The 20569-nt window shown below is 37.9% G+C and overlaps 1 protein-coding gene across 1 annotated transcript in view; it reads left to right on the top strand.

Annotated features, from left to right (window-relative positions):
• The first annotated feature begins 370 nt into the window (after positions 1-370).
• LOC124612776 overlaps positions 371-20569 on the top strand; it is a 37594-nt gene continuing 17395 nt past the window's right edge. The window contains exons 1-2 of the mRNA XM_047141171.1: positions 371-508; positions 17471-19234. Coding sequence (XP_046997127.1) covers positions 17552-19234 — 1683 coding nt within the window. The 5' untranslated portion in view covers positions 371-508; positions 17471-17551. The remainder of the gene's footprint in view (positions 509-17470; positions 19235-20569) is intronic.

The raw sequence follows: 20569 nt of genomic DNA, 5'->3' as shown, positions 1-20569 counted from the left end.
TGGGATCTATCGATGCCTCTTTGGAGATGATTTAGAAGGAAATAAACCGTAGCTACTATGTGCATGTACGCTATCTCATCATCTGTGAATGCGAAGTCTTATCACACAAGATTCGCTATACAATCTTCCATAACAGCGATGGAACAATTCGCAAAATTAGTCGACTACACAAACAGAAACGTTAACAAACTCAACGTTGGGCAGCCGAATATCAAATGCGTTTTGTTCACCGCTGAATCAGATACGACATTTTTGAAGGATATCTTACATTGCTACAGATCAACATTTGTTTACTTATCTACTCTCTTCTACAGTGCCATTTTACAACGTTTCAATAACTTTGTTTTGTTGGGCACAGCTGTTACACCACATTGATTGCAGCCATGTAAACAGTGTGTCTGCTCTTTAAACTCTGCAGAGAGCATCTTGTCCGACGGTGCCACAACGTTTGAGGCAGTGTAATAAGTATTGTTATTTTAAGTGAAGTGATGGGATCTACAGAAATAAGGTACGCGTATTCCTCACAATTTTAGTATAAACTATGAAGTGTATATAGCTGTTCAACAACCCAAAAAGTGAGCGCGGAGTGGAACGTAATAATAGTAGGTTACTCAATGGCGTCTGCTAGCAGACTTTAAACGGGATGTGTGTTCAGTTCTTATTTTGGCTGTATCGCTGATCATGAGTCAAAAGAAATATGTATTGACCTTCGTAGATTACTTTATGAAGTGCGTGAATCTATTTTAACTGCAAGATTACATGACTGAAGCTATATTTTCATACGTACGTAACATAAACAGTGCAGTCTACTACTACTACTACTACTACTACTAAACGCTTGCCATGAATATGTTTTCAAAATTTGTGTATGCTATATATCAGTCGAATACTTCGATAGTCGTAATTTACCTTTATTCCTGATTGTTTGTGATGCTTGTTGCATTATTGTCGGTAACTGCTGTGTTACGTGTGATTAACCATTGAAGTAGAACACACACCAGTACCTGCTTTAGACGTTTCAAGTTTAATTACAGTAAGTTAACTATTGAAGAAAGTACACACACCGGTACCTGCTTTAGACGTTTGAAGTTTATTTTGTCCTTTGTTGACAGGATATCACTTATGGTCACGCTGGTACATAAATATTTTCTAATTAATTCTTTTTCAGTCTTAATCAGTTGTTAGATTCCTATATTTCTAAAAGTTTTAGTCGTCCAAAAAAGGGTCCGTCGTCATAGAATCGTGGTATTCTTAGATTGTGACAGTACGAGACTGCTTATTACCTGGGTTATCTTGAAATCAAGCTGGATTAATTTTGTATCTTCGAGAAACTACATAAATTTATAGAAAAATTGTCACAGAAACATCCAATAAGAATGCGCCGAAAGCAATTCTGTATGAAATTTTGGTTTGGTGCCCTAAAGTGACTGATCTTAGTACCATTAGCTCGCGAGAATTACACAGGGAAATAAACTTGTGGGTGAAATATACATACGCGTGTTTGGTAGTGCCCTCTATGTTTATGTATGTATTTTTATAGCAATGGTGTGTCAAGAAGTCATGAGAATTGTGATTTCATGTGAAGGTTTTTGGCTCCTCTTTGGTCCTTATCTTGCTATCTTACAATCACATCCCATTTTATTGATTTTGATATTGTTCTGTACGTGTTCTCAACCTTTATTTTAAAAATAAATTTTTCTGTAACTTTGACTGGCTCATATATGTTACTTTTGTTCTGCTATTGCATCACAGAGAATAAAATTAAAGATATAAAAGAGCTGATGATCCCGCTGAGAAGTCAGAATCTGTTTTGTATGTTAAGAATTTTTGTTGCCATGACATCTCCTCACGTTTAGAGCCGAGGAAGTATTACCAAATCTTCTGTAGTTTCCTTAGAAAGGCAAAGCCTTCTGTTAAATTACATGAAAAATTTTAAAATGTGAAACTTTAGGCTGTAAAGCAGACTGACAGACTATGCAAACAAAATAATCACTCTGTCATCAGGGTTACATTTATATGCAGGCAGGCCTTAGGTAATGAGAAGGCTAAAAATTACTATTATTAAGTTCTATGTGTATTTCCATTTCTGTCTGAGGTTGAAGTTATATTCGACACATGTTGCATTATAAAATAATTTACAAGCTAGTTAACAAATAATTGTGACTGATAGTGGTCCTTGATGCATCTGTTTATAATTATTCTATATTTTTAGCGTCAGTGTGCCTTGATGTTGCTTTCCTTGTTTGAAAGGGAAAATGGGAGGAAAGAAAGAAAACCAAAAGCTAGAGATTCTGTTACATATTTCATCAAAATTTTGTATTAAGTCGAGCCCAGTGCCCTTCGTTCCCTTTTTTTATTTGTCATCGGTGATTAGATCCCTAATTTTGTCATAATAACTATTAAATGAGTAGATTTATAATTTTGTGTGTGTGTGTGTGTGTGTGTGTGTGTGTGTGTGTGTGTGTGTGTGTGTGTGTAAATGCTAGAATATAAATCCACAAGTACAGGGTTCAAAAATTAGTGGGTCCTGAGTTTTTTTGTGTTTGGCAATGTGAAAAACTCAAGAGTTGCTCTGGGGTTCAAAGTCCATTTTAAGCTGTATGTCTCCTTATAGATGGGTGGGTAAATCAGTTTGAAGATTGATCCGTGACTAGTAAAGAACTGTGCTGTTCATATTGTTAAGTGCTGTTAATCTGTGCACTATTTCATGTATACCTTGCTTTATGTACAGAAACCTAAGTCCACTTCATTGTATCAATAATTTCACAACAAAGATAATGCAGTGTACAGCTGTGGTCAGTTACAGATTCAGTATGGAACAAGAACCACTGTGCAGTTCCTCATATACACAATGATTTGAAAAATGCTCCCCCATAACTAGCTGGGGAAGTTAGTTTGGAGGCTGGAGGAAGGCAGTGGCATACCATCCCCAATAGTGTCATGTCAAATAACTTTTGTAGCATTCAAACCAACCTTGGAATTGATAACTGCTTTATCTTGTAACATAAAGGAACAAATAGAAGAGTTTCCAACTACAGGTCTTTGTCATTGACTCTTCTAGATCCTGTGAATAAATGGTTGGATGACAGACTACAAATCCAAACATTTTGGGTTTAATTCTCAGCCAATCCTAAGATTTTTCTTCCGTCTGGCAATGATTTGCTTATGTGAAAAATGCTGAGTTGCATGATGATTCAGAGTCCATGCTAAACTGTAGATATCCCTGTAATTGGTAGTGTGAGTCAGATCAGTGTTTTGTGGATGACAGAAACATACCACCTCAAACATGACCAACCTCAGTAAGGCTCTACCACATACAAATCAACTATCAGGGTGAGGAAAGACCTACTTCCTTTTTTAACTTGCTTGTAGCAGTCTCTGTCCCTCCCCACTTCTCTCTCCCTTTTTCTCTTTTTCAATAAGAGATGTTAACTGATCATTCATACCACATTATTTGATTCATCTCAAATGTGCATGCTTTTGATTGTAGTCATTTGGTACAGTAATGTTGGAAAATTATGCTTGACATCTGCATGGATGTCAAATGTGTAGGCTATGTTGCACAGCATATTGCTACAACTTATCCCAATGGCTGCTGTACCGGTCTAAAGTCTGCAAAACATTAAGTAATGAAAACTGAGAATTACATTGCAAGTAAATGCAGAAAATACTTACTGAAAATGTGTTTTGGATTTTCTTGTTTACAAGCCACTGAAACATGGATAGAGTTGCTTACTTAAGAGTCTTTGAAAAGTGAGTCAGTTTGCTTGTTTACGAGCCACTGTAACAGGAATAACCGGCTCAACACTGACAAACAAATAAAAAATCACAATTGGATGTGAAACTACATAAGTTTCAAAAATTTATTTGTAGATTAAAGAAAGATGAAGAAAAGAGATAATATACACCTATGCTAAAGAGAAAAACAAGCACATGAGGATTGAATCCCGGTCAGACCACGCTAATTTCAGTCTGCGTTTTGCGTAGCCTGCACCTCTCAGTGATATGAAGATTTACTACAAATGACACGTGGTTCGGATACCAAATTACACAGCAGGTCCCCATTCCCTCGTTGGATTACTGGTGTAGATTAGGGGCACACAAGTTGCCGAAGTGGAGTACATTGCTAATCGGCGTGTAATGTCCAATATTTCATTCAAAAGCTTAGTAAGTTACTGTCTGTTTCTGAGTGCTTGTCTGATGCTCACTGTCTTATTTTTTGTAACAAGTGATTTATCCCTTGTATATAATTTAATTATTGTTAGCCTACAGTTTTTGGGTGTTCGGTCCTCCTCAATGGAAAACTTTTCGTTATTCACATACATTGACCTCCTCCCTGCTGAAGCTTTATTTGCTTTAGATCACTATGATGAAAGAGTATTGTTTACAGTTTCTGTAATCCTCTGTTCAGCAATCCAGATTTAGTAATCTGTAGTTTCTCTAATTCTTTAAATACAAATTTCTGTATGGCACCTTTGAAATAGATACAGACTATTTCCTTCCACTGTGCCTTTTATGTCTGAGTGTGTGCTGTGTCCCTCACATCTCAGCAAGAAAAAAGTATCTGGAATTTTTAAAAATTTGTTTTATTATTATATCACGAAAAAGGTCATTTATGAAACTTGAACTTACCAAATGTAAATGTTATTGAAAATGACCATTGCTGTATACAAGCAACACGCCAACTACAGTGTAGATACTTCAGTGTGGCAGTTGGCCATAAATGTAAACAAATGAGAAAATAAACTGCCACTGGGAGAGCAGTGGTGTGGGGTGGTTGCTGAAGCTCCACCTCACTCTTGCAATGCTTGCAGTCTCCACCCAGAATTTGTACTTACTTGAAAGTAGAACTGACTGAGAGTCACAGGCATTGCTGATCATTCTGAGTGTCATGGAAGCTGTACTCAAACCCCATGGTAGACCAGTACTAGTCTCTGTACTCATTTCAGACCGAGGAAAGAAAACAATAAGCAACACACAACACAAAGTGAGGGGGAATACGTGCAACATTTGGAAATGGCTGCCATGCAATTGGTTGCTGAGGTTTACGGTGTTGCAAACGGGGAAGTTCTGGACCAACCTGTAGCAGCACCGTATGCAACCATAGTTCAAAACACTCCCATCCAAAATTACCACTTTAAAGTGCCTGCTTGATACATAGATGGAAGACAGTAATAATAGTCTACAAATATAAAACCACACAATTCAGAACAGTGCTGCAATATCAATGCAGCTAAAGAAATAATTTCTATTACGTTTGACTGCACTACTTGTTGTGTTATAGGTAGCAAATATATCATCATCATCATGATCATAGTCTACTGCCTGCTATATAGAGGCCTCCTTTAGACTACTACTTGTGTAACAATTCTCAGGTAGCATATATGCACCCATAAATTAAATTCATTGAAAAGAAATTAATGGCATTGATGATTTAATCGGTGAAACACAATTTCATGAAATTATAGCAATGAAGGTTGCTCTCTTCATAAATACGGAACTTGCATGTTACAGGTTGAGTAAAAATCTGTACCTTATCTGGGTTTGAATCCCAGTCTGCTATGAATTTCATTTATCAGCAAATGTGCATCCATGTTGCTGCTGCAAATTTTGTAATTTTATCTCCCACCTTCCATTAGGTTGTTGCCTTGGTCTTTTCATAATACATTGGAACCCAGAAAAGAACTACTTTGAACATATACAATTCATTCACATTCCTTCTTATCACGTGCATCTTGCCAACATTATAATTACAGTTACACTACCCGTCCAGATAGCCACACACATTAAATCCCCCTATTTACAAAATCCCTATGTATTCCATCCTCAATTTGAATCCGCACAGTACATCAATGATGGGCCTGTGTGCCGGCCAGCTTGGATGCGATTTTTGGATGGCGTTCCACATCCCAGAAGGTGAATGCTGGGGTAGTACCCATGTCCTTCTACACAAACATTTAGAACACTTCCTTGCACCTGCACATAGAATTTAATTTAGACACAGGTAAATGGCTATCATTGATCATGTCCTGGGGAATGAATAAGAGACTGGTGGCCGTTGATAGGTATTCTCCTTAAACCCATAATCAGCAGCTGTAGCAGAATGGTTATGTCTTCCACTCCAGTGTGTCCTTGATCTTTTTGTTTGTTTTTCCTTTCTCTGCAAGTAACTCAATAACATGTAATTTTGCAATGTTCATGGGGAAACCCTTAGTTTTTCAGTGGATGTCGTGTTAAAGTGTGTGTCTCACTGTTATAAGTGAAAACTATTAATCCATACTGACTTTAAACTTCCAGTTTCAGACAAATTGCACATTTACTGTAGAAAATTCTGTTTAGCTTACCAAAAGCACTCCAGGAAATTTTTCTTTTATGTGTAATTATTTTACTGTTAGTCTGGCAGTTTTCTTGAACTGCCCAAAATACAAAAACTCATCAATTAGTTGTGACTTAATTGTTGATTTTTCTTTCTGATATGTTGGCTCGTAATTATTTTAGTTCCATTATAATTTAAGTTCTTCCATTTGTTGGAATTTATCTGTGTTAAGAGGCAAACAGCACACTGGAAGAATCAGTTCCTTGTTTCTCCAGGGCTTTCGTTCCTACTGAGTTGGGCACTTCCTGAAAATCTGTGAATCTGAGGCAATGTTGTAACCCCTGCTCGTTATGCTGTTGAACTATAATTTCATTCATTAGTTGCAAATGATTCAGTAAGCTTTATCCACATATAAAACTTTCTTATTAATTTGCCTGATTAAAATCCAGCTTTTTTTTCTGTGTGGTTGATGATAATTTTACTGAATACCTTGTGCATTACAGAGCAGATGCCAGTGGGGTTTTTACTTTTTATTCTTGCCTGTCCCCTTTTCAGTGAAGAATTCCACTTACAGTACTGGTCCAGTTTTGAGGAATAACTTCTTCCACAGACACTTTGTAAATTATTTTGCAAGTTCCTTCCACTGGTTAACATTTTTCCTCCACTGTTAACTGTTTCTGTGGAAACACATCATCTCTAGCCACCATTCCTGTCTTAATACCGTAACCCACATTGTACATATCATGTGGCATTACTTCCAGAATGCTATTACTTTCATCATCGTCTGTTTTCGTTGATGATTCATATTGTCAACATTACAAGCATTTGATGGAGCTCCATTTGATATTTTCTTTTCTTTTGCTCGTTTTCTACTTAGATATTTTTTTTGCATTTTGATATTTTTTTGCATTTTCTACTTGGATATCTTTTTGCGTTTTCTGCTTGGATATCTTTTTGCGTTTTCTGCTTGGATATCTTTTTGCGTTTTCTGCTTGGATATCTTTTTGAGTTTTCTGCTTGGATATCTTTTTGAGTTTTCTGCTTGGATATCTTTTTGCGTTTTCTGCTTGGATATCTTTTTGCGTTTTCTGCTTGGATATTTTTTTGCGTTTTTGAAAAGTACCTTTGTTAATTAATTGCCTATGCCTGTATAATTGCAGTTTCCTGAGATGCTGAATTTGGTAATTAGCTCCATCTTGTACACTTTACTGTTCTTAAAGACATTATGATAATCTACATTTATGATTTATTGCCTGATGAATTCGTTTGTTTGTAGCACTGTATTTACACAACTTTGTGATCTATAATCACTTTAAATTGTGAAGTGGTTTTGATAAGTTAAACATCAATACAGACCTATACAGTAGGGCTGGTATATTTTGCATCCTAAAATACAAGCAAATCACAACTAACATAACACTTAATATTAACACACTAAAATAGCTGTCGTCTTGATGATATTATATATATTGAGATCAAGACATGATGAATTTTCTTCCACCGCTTATATCATTCCATTATTATGAATTAAAAATTAGTGGATACTGAGCCTAACGAAACACAAACAATTTCTAGGTCATCCGAACCAGCCAGTACCGTCCGGTGGTGGCTTTGTTTCATAACACAGTGATGATGTGGCATGTGATGACATACATGTGCATATAGACAGAGTACAGAACACTGGCGATATGATCAGCAATGTAACCCAAGATCTAGGTTGGGCCATAAGGTGTCAGTGGTTTGTGAGTTGGCCAAGGGTTATTAAATGCTTCAGTCGGTCCTCATTATCTATATAGGTGCTCATCGTACTGTAAACTTAATTTCTTGAATAAGGTACTTACCTTCTGTCAATGGAGAGTTACAGGAAGTGATTAAAAAGCTTTCTTCTGCAAACCGAGGATTCAGTTTAAACAAATTTTTGTGAATTACAGACTACTGTAGCGTAACTTGAAAAGATTTCGAGATGAACAGTACACCATTCTTACACCTCTGTGATGCAACATTTTTGGGATAATTATTGGAGAAGCAAATGCTAAATTTATGGAAATCTTTAGTAAGTTGGATCTGTGGATATTCACAACAGTCAGCTAATGGTGTAAAATACTTCATTACACTGCAGAAAACAGTAGTACAATCAGCAAGCAACATGATTTTGGGTGAACAGCTCACAGCTCCAGGTACAGGGTGATTCAAAATGAATGAAACAAAAAGAAAGTATTCATGTGACTGCAGTAATGATTTTATTTCAGGAATACACATATAGACTGAAAGGTTAACTCTCTCAGTTCCTATGGTCATCTATAGCTGTTTGATTTAGGCTCCTTTTGTGACATGGCAGATGTCTATCCAGTACTGCATTTCTTGCAAGATGCATTCCGACTTAGAACAATCAGTGGAGTTAACCATGCCGACTATCCAACGCCTTAACTGCAGTAACTCCTGCGGAAATGGGTGTATGCAAACCATCTCTTTCACACTTTCTCAAAAGAAAAAGATCCATGTTTGTGTACAGTCAGGTGACCGGTGGGGCCACAACGTGAATACCCATCATTTGATTCAGCATGACTGATCCAACACTGTTAAAGATATTCATTGAGAGGTGCCTACTTACGAGGTTATGCCAGTGTGGAAGATATTTGTCCTGCTGTAAAATGAAGTCTGCTACTTCTTCTGTCAATTGAAGCAACAACCAGAGAGAAAGCATATTGAGGAAGGTTATGCTATTAACTGTGGGAACTGTGAAGAAAAAAGGACAAAAGACGTTGTGGTTGGTTATGGTGCAGAAAAGTTAAGTCTCGGAGGATCACATTCACTTTCCCGAGAGGTGTACTGGTTTTGTGTACCGCATATTCTTGTGCTATGCTTCTAACTTTGCCGCTTAAGTGAAATGTGGCTTTGTCAGAGAAAATAAGCCTCTCAGTGAAACCATCCATCTACATCTGTGCTGCAAGACCAGTGCATAATTCTCTTTCTTTTGGTTTATTGTCTGGTTTTAGCACCTATAACTTGTGAATTCTGTAAGCAGACTGTTGAAGCTTGCACAATACACACCACACTGTTGATTGTAACGCATTTACTTCTGTGATGGTACGACGCATGGATTTTCTGGGACTTCTTTCATAGACCATACAAATGTTTTTCACAACTTCAATGGTACAATGGTTGTACTGTGGTTTTCTTCTTGCATATGCATCCTGTCTCCTCTCATTTAGCAGTGTTGTGATGGTGTGGTGCCACGTAAACCAACTTAGTCCAAAAATGTCTATTGATGATGTTTGTGCATCTTCTGTGACATAGTACGCCTTTTCTATCATAGATGCCACCATTTTGACCAATAACACCAGCAATGGACAACAGCAGCAGTTTTCCATGTTTGATTGTTGCCATTGTAAATTGTGAAAGTTAACCTTTCAGTCTATACATGTATTTCAGGAATAAAGTCATTACTGTACTCACAGGAATACTTTCTTTTTGTCGCATTCAATTTGAATCGTCCTGTACGTATGTTATTTCTGAAACGGAATACAGCAAAGAACCCAGAGCCCTGGTGTATAAACCATGTGTCATAATTTTCGTAATATACAAATAAGCTCCACAATGTGTTTTAGGTTATGGGTAGATATGAAGTTGACTATGCTTTTTGTATTCTTGGACTGGCTGTCACGTCAGGTGGTATTATTATTATTATTATTACTATTACTATTACTGTTGTTATATTTTATCACATACTCATTATTAACAAATTAAAGGTCTAAATTCCTGTTACACTTCTATGATTTTCCACTTTACTATTATGTTTTTTCTTATTATTATAACTTGAAAAATTGCATGTGCTGCTCTTTTCATCCTATAATAATGTGCTTTACTTCCAGTTGTTGTGTATCCCTATTCCTCTCTCTACAGCAGTTCCACTGATAATTTAGTCAGTGACAGATGATTACCACATGACCCACATATCTGCCTTTTCTTTTTCTTCTCATTACTTTATCTAATAACTTCCTTTGTAGCCTTCATCTGTACCACCACATTTCAAATTATTCTAGTTTCTCTGTTCCAGTTTTCCCCATTATCAGCATCCCCATTCATACAGGACTGTCTTCAAAATGCATTGTTTCTGAAATAAACAAATAGTTTTTATTCTTGAATTATATTTATTGCTTGTGCCTGATTATTAAATCGGGTAAATATCCAGGAAAGAGTGATAAATTTTTTTAGACCACACCAGTGTTGGTAAGCATAATTCTTGTGATGAATTTGAAATTGTTATAGAATAGCAGAATTTTAAGTGTTGAATTTAATCTGTGGCTTACAACCCAGGGAAAAAGTAGTAGTTACTACCGTAGTTAATCATTTTCATTTGAAGTGATTTCTGACCAGAACAGAATTGGGTGTAGTTCATGTGGACTCTGCACTTATCTTCAGGAACATTTATTTTTGGGTTAATCAGTTTTGATATGGTCACAGATGATGAAGCAAATGCCACCTTTTCTTCTTTTTATGACTTTGATCTGTCACCACCACACTCCCTACATCAAGCACCCATCAAAATCATGTGTAAAGGCTTCCATTAGTTCATCAAAAAATGGGAATAAGTTTCTGTCAGGTGGAGTGTTTTCCGTCCACTCCTGATACGAAAGTGTAAACCACACAGAGCAAAAGTCAGTGTTAGCTGTGCACTGAGCATATATCACCATTGTAAACCATTCAGTCCAAAAGCAGAGCAGCATTGTTGTAGGTGTAGTGATAGGGTGATAGGCTAAGCACTACTTGTGGTAGGGAACAAGTGCCGAGGCTCTCGGCTTGCAGGCTTATATCTATGTTAGTGGAGCATCTCCGATGCTTGCTGAAGGCAGGGATACTAAATCCCTCCCCTTTAATTTGCATATAAGCATTACAACAGCCATTTTTATGCAGTTTTCTGCTTGCAAACAACAATGTGTAGCTAAGCTATTCACTAAGAGATCGATTGGCACAGCCTCTACTGGAGTGGCTAGCTCCAGTGGCCTGTTGTGGACCTGTGTGGGTGGCAAAGTTGAATGTGTATTGGGTTGGGTGGCTGAACTGATAAAACAGGTGCTAGTAGGGGCCTGAACAGTGGCAGTGGTACCATGTCCCTTGACTCCCTTACCCTAGCCCATTCATCTGTGTGCTTATGAGTGGGGTGGCATAGGCAGCACAGGGTTACGGATGGTAGTACAGTGGGCTGTTGCGTTGGTGTCAAGACTCTGGCTCGGAGATGCTATTTGTGAGTTCAGTTGTGGCTAGAGGCAGATCATGTGCCTGTGACTGGCTACAACATCAAACAGCTAGTATCCTTATGGTGTATGGTGACCTCTTGGGTTCATCAAGGGCACCAGTTGGAAGGGCACACCCAGGCACAGGTGCCTTGCACCTAGTTGAACCTGTACTTGGGTTGGGCAAGTTGCACCGGGCACATGATGTCTAGCAGGGTCGCTGCTTGCGCCCTTACAGTATTTCAACTGGACCTGCCCCATCAACAGGGGTGGACCTGTATGAGTGCTGAATAGTACTTCGTCAGTCAACATCATCAGCAAGGCCTTGCACATTTGTGTTTTGAGTATACATGCCATTGAGCTTACACCTTCATGTGCGTCATCCCCCACGACAAAGCATTAAGTGGCCAGAGGATGATGCAGGGGCAGAATGATGATCCAACATTCAGAGGCTAATGTTAAGACACCACTTCTTGCATTGAAATTGTGCTGCATTGCAACATACTTATGACATGCCAGGCCTGACTGTTTCGGTAAATTCTCTGGCCATCTTGAATGCATTACTGACAAAACTACACACAGTACCATATAGTGGGCTATCCCTGTGGCTGTCTCACATGCTATCAATGGGAATCTGTCCAGGGTCATTGTTGGTGCTGCTAGAGTGCAAAACAAACCATTATCTGGTGATTCAACTTGTTACATTGAGGCCCAGGGGAAAGTGAGAAAGGGTGTTTGCGTTGACATTTTGGACAGTGGGTCAGAGGTGAATTTCATAATTACAACCACTCAAAAGCAATGCCAGTTTTGCAGACACTGCACGGTCTTTTCTGGGAGGTTGGATCTATACCGAAAAAGCAATGTTAATGGATTCATGGTCAGTTACGATGTGGGATTTACTCTAGCACAAATATATAGTTAAACTTTTGCTACTTGAGAAGACACTCATGGAAAAACAATTAATCATAGCACAGTGAAGCTGTATGGAAACATTTGTATGGACATGCAGAAAAGAAATAACAAACCAACCATGGAAAGACTACACATTTTAATTTCCACATGAGAGGGTAACATTTGTTAATTGCATATCATGTATATGTTCAAAATTAAAAATGTTGCTCATTGTGACGATCGTCCGTGTCCATGACAGCCTGGAACCACACTGAAGATACCATTTCGGAATGTTCACAGCATTTTCTTAACAGTGGACTATGGAATGTTCAGTTGTTATGACACAGCTGGTGCACTGTGTGAAGATAGTTCATTGCATCCAGCATTCTCAGCCATGGCAACAGTAAGTTTTTCAACAATTTGTGGCACAGTCGGTTGTCAGCCTCTCCCAGGAGAAATTCCCAAATTGCCAGTTAATTCAAAATTCCAAATCATGTTTTCAACCCCAATGCAGAAAGAGGACCCCTCTGTACTGCTTTAAGGCATCAATACTCACGAAGAGCAGCAGCACTGTTGCCATTGTTTCGATAAAACAGCTCTAGAACTAAAGCCCTGTTCACCTTTCCCAACCCATATTGACTGTCAGCAACTGTAATCTGTGACTTACAACACAGGAAAAAAAGTAGTAGTTACTACTGTTGTTAATCATTTTCATTTGAAGTGATTTCTGACCAGAACAGAATTGGGTGTAGTTCATGCGGACTCTGCACTTATCTTCAGGAACATTTATTTCTGGGTTAATCAGTTTTGATATGATCACATATGATAAAACAAATGGCACCTTTTCTTCTTTTTATGACTTTGATCTGTCACCACCACACTCCATACATCAAGCACCCATCAAAATCATGTGTAAAGGCTTCCATTAGTTCATCAAAAAGTGGGAATACATTTTTGTCAAGTGTAGTGTTTTCCGTCCACTCCTGATACGGAACTGTAAACCACACAGAGCAAAAGTCATTGTTAGCTGTGCACTGAGCATATATCACCAGTGTAAACCATTCAGTCCAAAAACAGAGCAGCATTGTTGTAGGTGTAGTGATAGGGTGATAGGCTAAGCACTACTTGTGGTAGCGAACAAGTGCCGAGGCTCTCGGCTTGCAGGCTTATATCCATGTTAGTGGACATGTGCTGCACTGGCCTCGTCCTCTGCATCAAAGCAGGAGGACTCGTGTTAGTGACTTGCAGCATCTCCGATGCTTGCTGAAGACAGGGATACTAAATCTCTCCCCTTTAACTTGCATGTAAGGATTACAACAGCCATATTTATGCAGTTTTCTGCCAGGAACAGGGAAGTGTAGCTTAGCTGGTGCTGGTGCTTGTGTTTCAACGCTATGTTGCTGCATCAGTACTGGTGCGTATTGGCAAGTCATGACACTAACAATACTAACAATGCAAATCCTGCAGCACACAGTCTGAACACCATCATTTATAAGTTGGGTACCTGCACGGTAAATAGTTTCTTATCTACACTGGCTCAAGTAGGGAGAGTATAGTAATAACCACTCTGGTCAGGAAACTTCTTCAAACTGTAAATTATTGCTAAAGCACTTCTCTTCCCCTTCCCCTGCCCTCCGACTGTCCAGACACTGCCATCGATGTTTTAGAGCCTTAGGTAATCGCTTTTTTGGATCCATCTGACATTTTATGTGACTGAAGCACCTCAATCCCATATTGTGATACATCCAATGCAAGCATCAACCATGAGCCCACTGTATACGATATCAGGCATTATGCTAATTTCAAACAATCTGTAAGGCATTGAAAAGTCTGCTGACATTCTGCCAGTCACTCAAATTTGATAGCCCCCCCCCCCCCCCCCCCCCTTCTCCCAACCTGATTCAACGAGTGTGTGGTTTGTGCTGCTTGCAGTATAAGCTGACTACTAAAGTTGTTCGAAGTTAATTATCATGTTGACGCCATGTGTGGGTGTGATATCTTTGCTGCTGAAATATTTAACACTGAGGGCAAAAAAGCTGCAGTTGTGTAACTGACAACATAAGCCATTTTCCAAGAGCTTTTTGAGGAGATTAAAGGTTCCTAAGGTGTTTTGCTTGTGTCACCCCCATTACATGACATTGTGTAAGTAATTGGTGCACTGCAGACCTCCACAAATCAATTGCTCCAAGTATTTCTGAAATAGGACTGGGGCGTTAGCAGCCCCAAAAAGTAAGTGATTGTACTGGAACATATTAAATGATGTATTTAAGAGCAGTAAATGTTTTGATTCACTATCTTACAGAGGTTGCAGATATGCATGTTTAAATCAATTTTTGAATAATATTGGTTTCCAACAAATTTTTTTTAATATATCCTTTTGGCACGGTATAGAATAGAGATAAATGTGCGATTGAATGTTGATAATTGCTTTAAAATTGTCACATACATTTATAGACTCATTAGACTTTTTAATGACAACCATTGTTTCCACCAATTTAGTAACTAATATGGGGAAACAACATCTGGTTCCTAGAGATTTATGAGTCAAACCTAAACAGAATTTCTAACTGCAAGTAGCAGAGAGCTAGCTATTTAAAATTTTGGTACTTTCAAAGATGTCTTAGATATGTGAGCAGTAAAGTTTTGTACACAACAAAGGACTGCTTCAAAAATCTCATTCTATGTAGCAGAGAGAGAATCAATATTGCTACATGGCACTGTTTCAGATTCTAAGTTGAAATGGTCTACTATTTTTGAACCAAATGGTGTAATAGTGTGCAAGCTGAAAATGTTAAGAATGTTAGGCAATTCTAAAACTATGAATTTTAATACACATTTGACGTTTATTGTACTTAGCTGTAAGTGACAATTTTCCATAGATAGGAACTGCCCGTTGGCTATAAGACATGACCTGCTGCTGAGCCCTTTGCAGCAGTGATGAGTCAAGCTGAGCTGCCAATATGTCTCTTCATTTATCAGTGACACGGCAGCTCCATTTTCTGGCTGGAACTTAGCTGACAGGCCCAAAATGGTGAGAGCCAATGTCAGCTCTAGTGGTGCTTGCTATACTGTGCACAGCTGATGTAACTGCATGGAGAGACATGCCTTCACTGTGCTGTGCTGTTACTTGAGCCAGTATGCAGCTTGTTGCCACATAGCTGCCAGTGTCCATGTTTGCCACACACTCAGCTGAGAGCAGTGCAGACAGCTGTTTCTTGTATAACATTGGGTGCAGTCCAGGCATGACTGTAGCTTCACTGTTGTACATGCTCATGCTTCAGCATTGAGGTGAAAGGACATTTTTTTTCTGCCCATTGAGTATTAAGAAAAGGTATACTGAACACTGAGGGGGATCGTTACGATCAGTATACTTAACTCTCTCTTGAGACGTCAGCGATTTGGACAACCATTAACTCTGATGAGTCAGAATAATCAGTTGGCTGCCGCTCACATCAATGACTGACTACTTTTGATATTTGAATTTCATTAGTCGCTGGGCTGTAAAATACATACTTTAAGAGCTATGAACACCTAGTCGTCTTCTCTACTGTGAAATAATCCTCTTCTACTAAAGAAATGCTTACAGCTCTAAGATCTGCGTTGTCTTTAGAGCCCTTATTTACTATAAACTTTTTCTTGTTTTGGTCCATACTACCGTCTCTCAAAATATGAAAAACAAAGAGCTTGTAGTAGGAGAGATTTGTTTTACAGTCAGAAAGATTGTAGCTTTTAAGATATGCAATTTAGTGCCCACGTTGACTGGACTTTTTTTGTTTCAAATGATCATTCCTGTCATATTCCTGAATATTGACCATTCCTCCTGGGACATCATGTAGATTTCTTGGACCAAGTCAAGAACCATAAATGCTCCTTATTGTGTTTTATTAGTGGATTGTTCGAAACAAGATTTGATTGCAAAATTAGCAACAGTGACTTACAAGAAAGTACTTGTTTTGCCTGTTTTCCAGATGACACTGCAGCTAATGCAGTGGCAAAAATAAATATGCCAGGATATTAATTTGTCCTTCACTTTGTGTTCCTGGTTTAGCTCTGTGATATCTTTTTGTTTCCTAGCTTTTAAGATTTCTCTTTGTGAGATGAAGTTTTGTTAAGTGAACAGGTGTTCACCACAAAATTAATCACCTTCCACAGATTGACTAGCCAGCTTCTCTGATGGGGTGAAAAATTGGAATGTTGCTGGGTTAATTGTATAGCTTTCAATGGAGGCTTTGTTGGGGGAAATAAACCTTCGTTGCTTTTATTCAAAACTTTATCAGTATGCCTATATCATTATATACTCTTTCTGCTGTTTGTTTTTCCTAGATGCACAAACTTTATTCACTTTGCTATACTGAACTTCTTCCAGTTTTGCTGTCCATCCAGTTGTTATTTTAAGTTTTATTAGTGTTTATTAGTTTTGTGTATGTAAGACGGCTGATCTGTGCCATAACAGCCTGTCCACCACAATCAATAATTTTTCTGAGCCTCTCTTAGCTTTAGCCAGAAGAATATGAACATTTTAATTTACTTATGTTAAGATATCTTCAATGCCTTATTATCCTGAAAGTTGCTGTAATCAGTGATGAACTTAATCTCATCTTACACCCTTTTGACATGAACACGTGTTTCTTGATTTTTCTGTATTATTTGTTTCCATTTTGGTATTGTAATTGCACCATAAGTTATGCCCCTCAACCTTTGCTTTTCTTTCTTATTCACACTCATTATTCCAACTCATGTTACTCAAGAATTTTATATGTAAACAAATGGCATTAAGAAATTATTGTTGAGTAGAGGTTAGGTGGAGAAGATTAGAATATGTTTGAGTTAGGTGCATAGCATTAGTAATGTGTTTTAAAAACGTATATAGACTTTTCTCTGCCTGTGTTTGTCAACTTCAGTTTTTTATTCTGTTTTAGGTTTTGACATTCTTTAACAATTTCCTTGTTTTCTCTTTATATGAACTTTTCTGCTAGTTACAAATCTGTTACATTAATTGTTTTGATTAATATAAGCTTTTCTTTTTTAGGCTGCTTGGACTAGAGCTCCAGAACATCTTCACACAAAGATGTGATGGTTGCTGAATGCTTTTGCATAACATTATTGAGAAATGTTGTTGTCTAACGAAAAACCAGAGTTCTCAAACTCTGGTGAAACCAGCTCATCAGTGGATGAACAGTTACTAGAGAATGTCAAGCCTAACCTCATAAGTCTAACTTCATCTGGTTCCTATTCAAGTAATCTTTTTTCTGATATGGGAAATCACAATGCTGATCATTCTCCAACAGATCTACAAAATATGGTGGAATTACAAAGTCTGGACAGCCATGGAATTTCTCTTAAGGATGTAGAAACTTCCTTAGATTCGTTTACTGTTATATTGGAGGAACCAATAAAATCTTCACAGAATAGTTTAAATGGCAATGCAACCAATTCAAACATTTTGCAAAGTGGAGAGGGCTCGCACATTTGTGCATCTCCAAGTAGACAAAGGAAACACTCTGTCAATACTCCAGATCTTCTAGAAAACTGTTCACAAATATCAGCTGAACAAAGAAATGGTGGAAAAACTCATGCTGAAACATTTAGATATCTGAAACGAAACTGGTCATCAGTTCAAGATTTATCAACTCTGCCTTTTTATTCCCCAAAAAATGAACCTGAATTCACATATTTAATACATAACCCATGCCAGTCATCTACAACAATTTCATCAGTTCAGAAGTCTAAAGATTCAGGCTTGCCACGCTCGCTGAGTTGTCTTAGTCTGGGGAGTGGTGTCAAACCATATGATCATGTTCAGAGCAAAGTAAGAGAGTACATTAGTCAGATAAAGAAAACTGAATCAGAAAGAAAGAAAAATATAGAAATCTCTTGCAGCAAGAGAGAAGATGGGAAACCTTTCCATAGTTCTATTCAGCAGGAACCTGAAGAGGATTTACGGCATATCATTTGCAAATTACAAGAAGAACTAAATGATAAAAATAACATAATATCACAAATACAAGAAAACTATGATGCATTGCTAATGAAGTATGCAGATGCAGAAAATAGAATTGACAGGTTAAGATTTAAGGTAATTGATTCATCTGTTGAAGAAATAAGATCCCATAGAACACAAGATGATTTCAGTATATGGAACAATGAACATAGCAAAAGCTCTTTAGTAAATCAGTCGTATTCTGAAAGAGCTGGTTTTCATGATCGTAATTTACATTTGAGGCGAAATCTCTTCCAACGTTCATTTCTTTCAGGCAGTAGTAGTCTGCCTTCTGCTGCCAACATGAGACCAAATGGCCAAGAGAACTTTCTCAGAAACCTTAGTAATGATGCCAATTTCACACCTGAACTTAAGACGTCATCAGATTTCCTTGCAGTAAATAGAAGACTGCAGGAGGACATAGCTTTGCCATTTTTGGCCATTAGTACTCCCAATCATAGTTTCAGCAAGCCAGAATCCTCAGCAGAATTCCAACAATTGAGTTTGAGAGAAAGTGTTACAGAACTTGAAAACATGGAGGACAAAGCGTCAGTAAACTGTACAGAAGACTGTGTCATGAGAAGAGAAGAAGAAAATCTTTCTTCTGAAGATATTTTGCTGAACTCTCACATCCCACATAACTTGTCTTTGGGAGAGACTAAGAATATAGTCAGGAGTGGTGACCAAGAGACAATTGCAAACATCTGCAGTGTTGTTTCTGACCGATTGAGGGAAACGAAGTCATTTTTCTCGAAAGATTTTTCTGATAGTGAGGAACACAAAGCAAGTTCCTCAGAGAACTCAATTTTAAAGGTATGTTATACAAGTCTTCTCACTGTAGATAGTAAATTGTAAACATTGTCATATATGAAGTGTGTTTAGGAAACTGAACTTCATTCATGTAACTTCACTGACTTATAACGCGATCATTTTCCTCTTTACATGGTAGTGTCCTGCAGGGTCTGCACACAGTTCCCAACTAGTTTTATGTCCTGTGTAATGGTGCGTATTTGGTGTAAGAATTTGTACTTATTTTTTTCTGTTGTCTCACAGTATTTTCTAATGATGGTTATTCAAATGAGGATGTTAAGGAACTGTGCCTATGCAAAGTCCAACGGATAGGGATTGGGACAAAAAATTATAAAATAACAATACTGAATGTGCAACAGCATTATTGTGATAACATCATTTAGGAATATTTTTTTAAATGGTTGCATTTTTCCTACTGTCTTCTGTCAAACTGCACATTATACCTAAATAAAAATTATTTGTGTAGTTTGTCATTGAGGGATGTATTAAAGTTGAAAAACATCACTGCCACAAAACATGTGACTTGTGATGACTGTGCTTGTATTCATAAGACATACGGCAATGGATCCAAAGTAACTCATTTTATGCTGCTCATCTGACAGTGGTGGCACAAATTTTGCATCAAGCTGGTACACTTTGAAATTTTTGTCAAAATCAAATGAGCAGGTAACTTACAAGTTTTGAACATGAAACTACACATTCTCTTAACACACTTGGTACCAAGTGACATTGATGGGTACCCAAGTTTCAGCTCATCTTACATAGAAAAACTGCTTTTGAACAGTTAATGTGTGCCTTAACACCGTGTCCAACTCTCACCTCTCTCTATGGGCTGACTACAACTTATTGTAAGGCTTTATTAGAATCTCTATTAATTTGACACAATACTTCATAAAAAAATCTTCTTCTTCTTCCATTGGCATTACATTCCGGAATGGGACTGGCCTCCTCAGTAATTTTCTGCCATTCCTCTCTGGACTTCGCCGTGGACCTCCAGTTACGGCAAACGACTCTGGCAGCGTCCTCTCCAATCTCGTCGCTTCATCTCAACCTAGGTCGTCCTCTTGCTCTTCTTCCTCCAGGTTCACTGCAGCAGGCTTTCCTTGCTGGGCCTGTCTCATCAAGTCGCATTACATGTCCAGCCCATCTCAGTCTACCAGCTTTATGAACTTCACCATATCATCATCCTTATAGCAGTCATGAAGTTAGTCATTCCTTCACCTTCTCTAGGTCCCATTTTCATATACAGGTCCAAAAATTCTCCTCAATGTATTTCTTTCATGTGATCCCAGTTTGTTTTCACCCTGCTTCATAATTATCCATGTTTCTGAGCCATAA

Source organism: Schistocerca americana, chromosome 4 (genome assembly GCF_021461395.2).
Source record: "Schistocerca americana isolate TAMUIC-IGC-003095 chromosome 4, iqSchAmer2.1, whole genome shotgun sequence".
Taxonomy (NCBI): domain Eukaryota; kingdom Metazoa; phylum Arthropoda; class Insecta; order Orthoptera; family Acrididae; genus Schistocerca; species Schistocerca americana.
The sequence above is the reverse complement of the archived record's forward strand: the minus strand, read 5'-3'. Positions and strand labels throughout refer to the sequence as shown.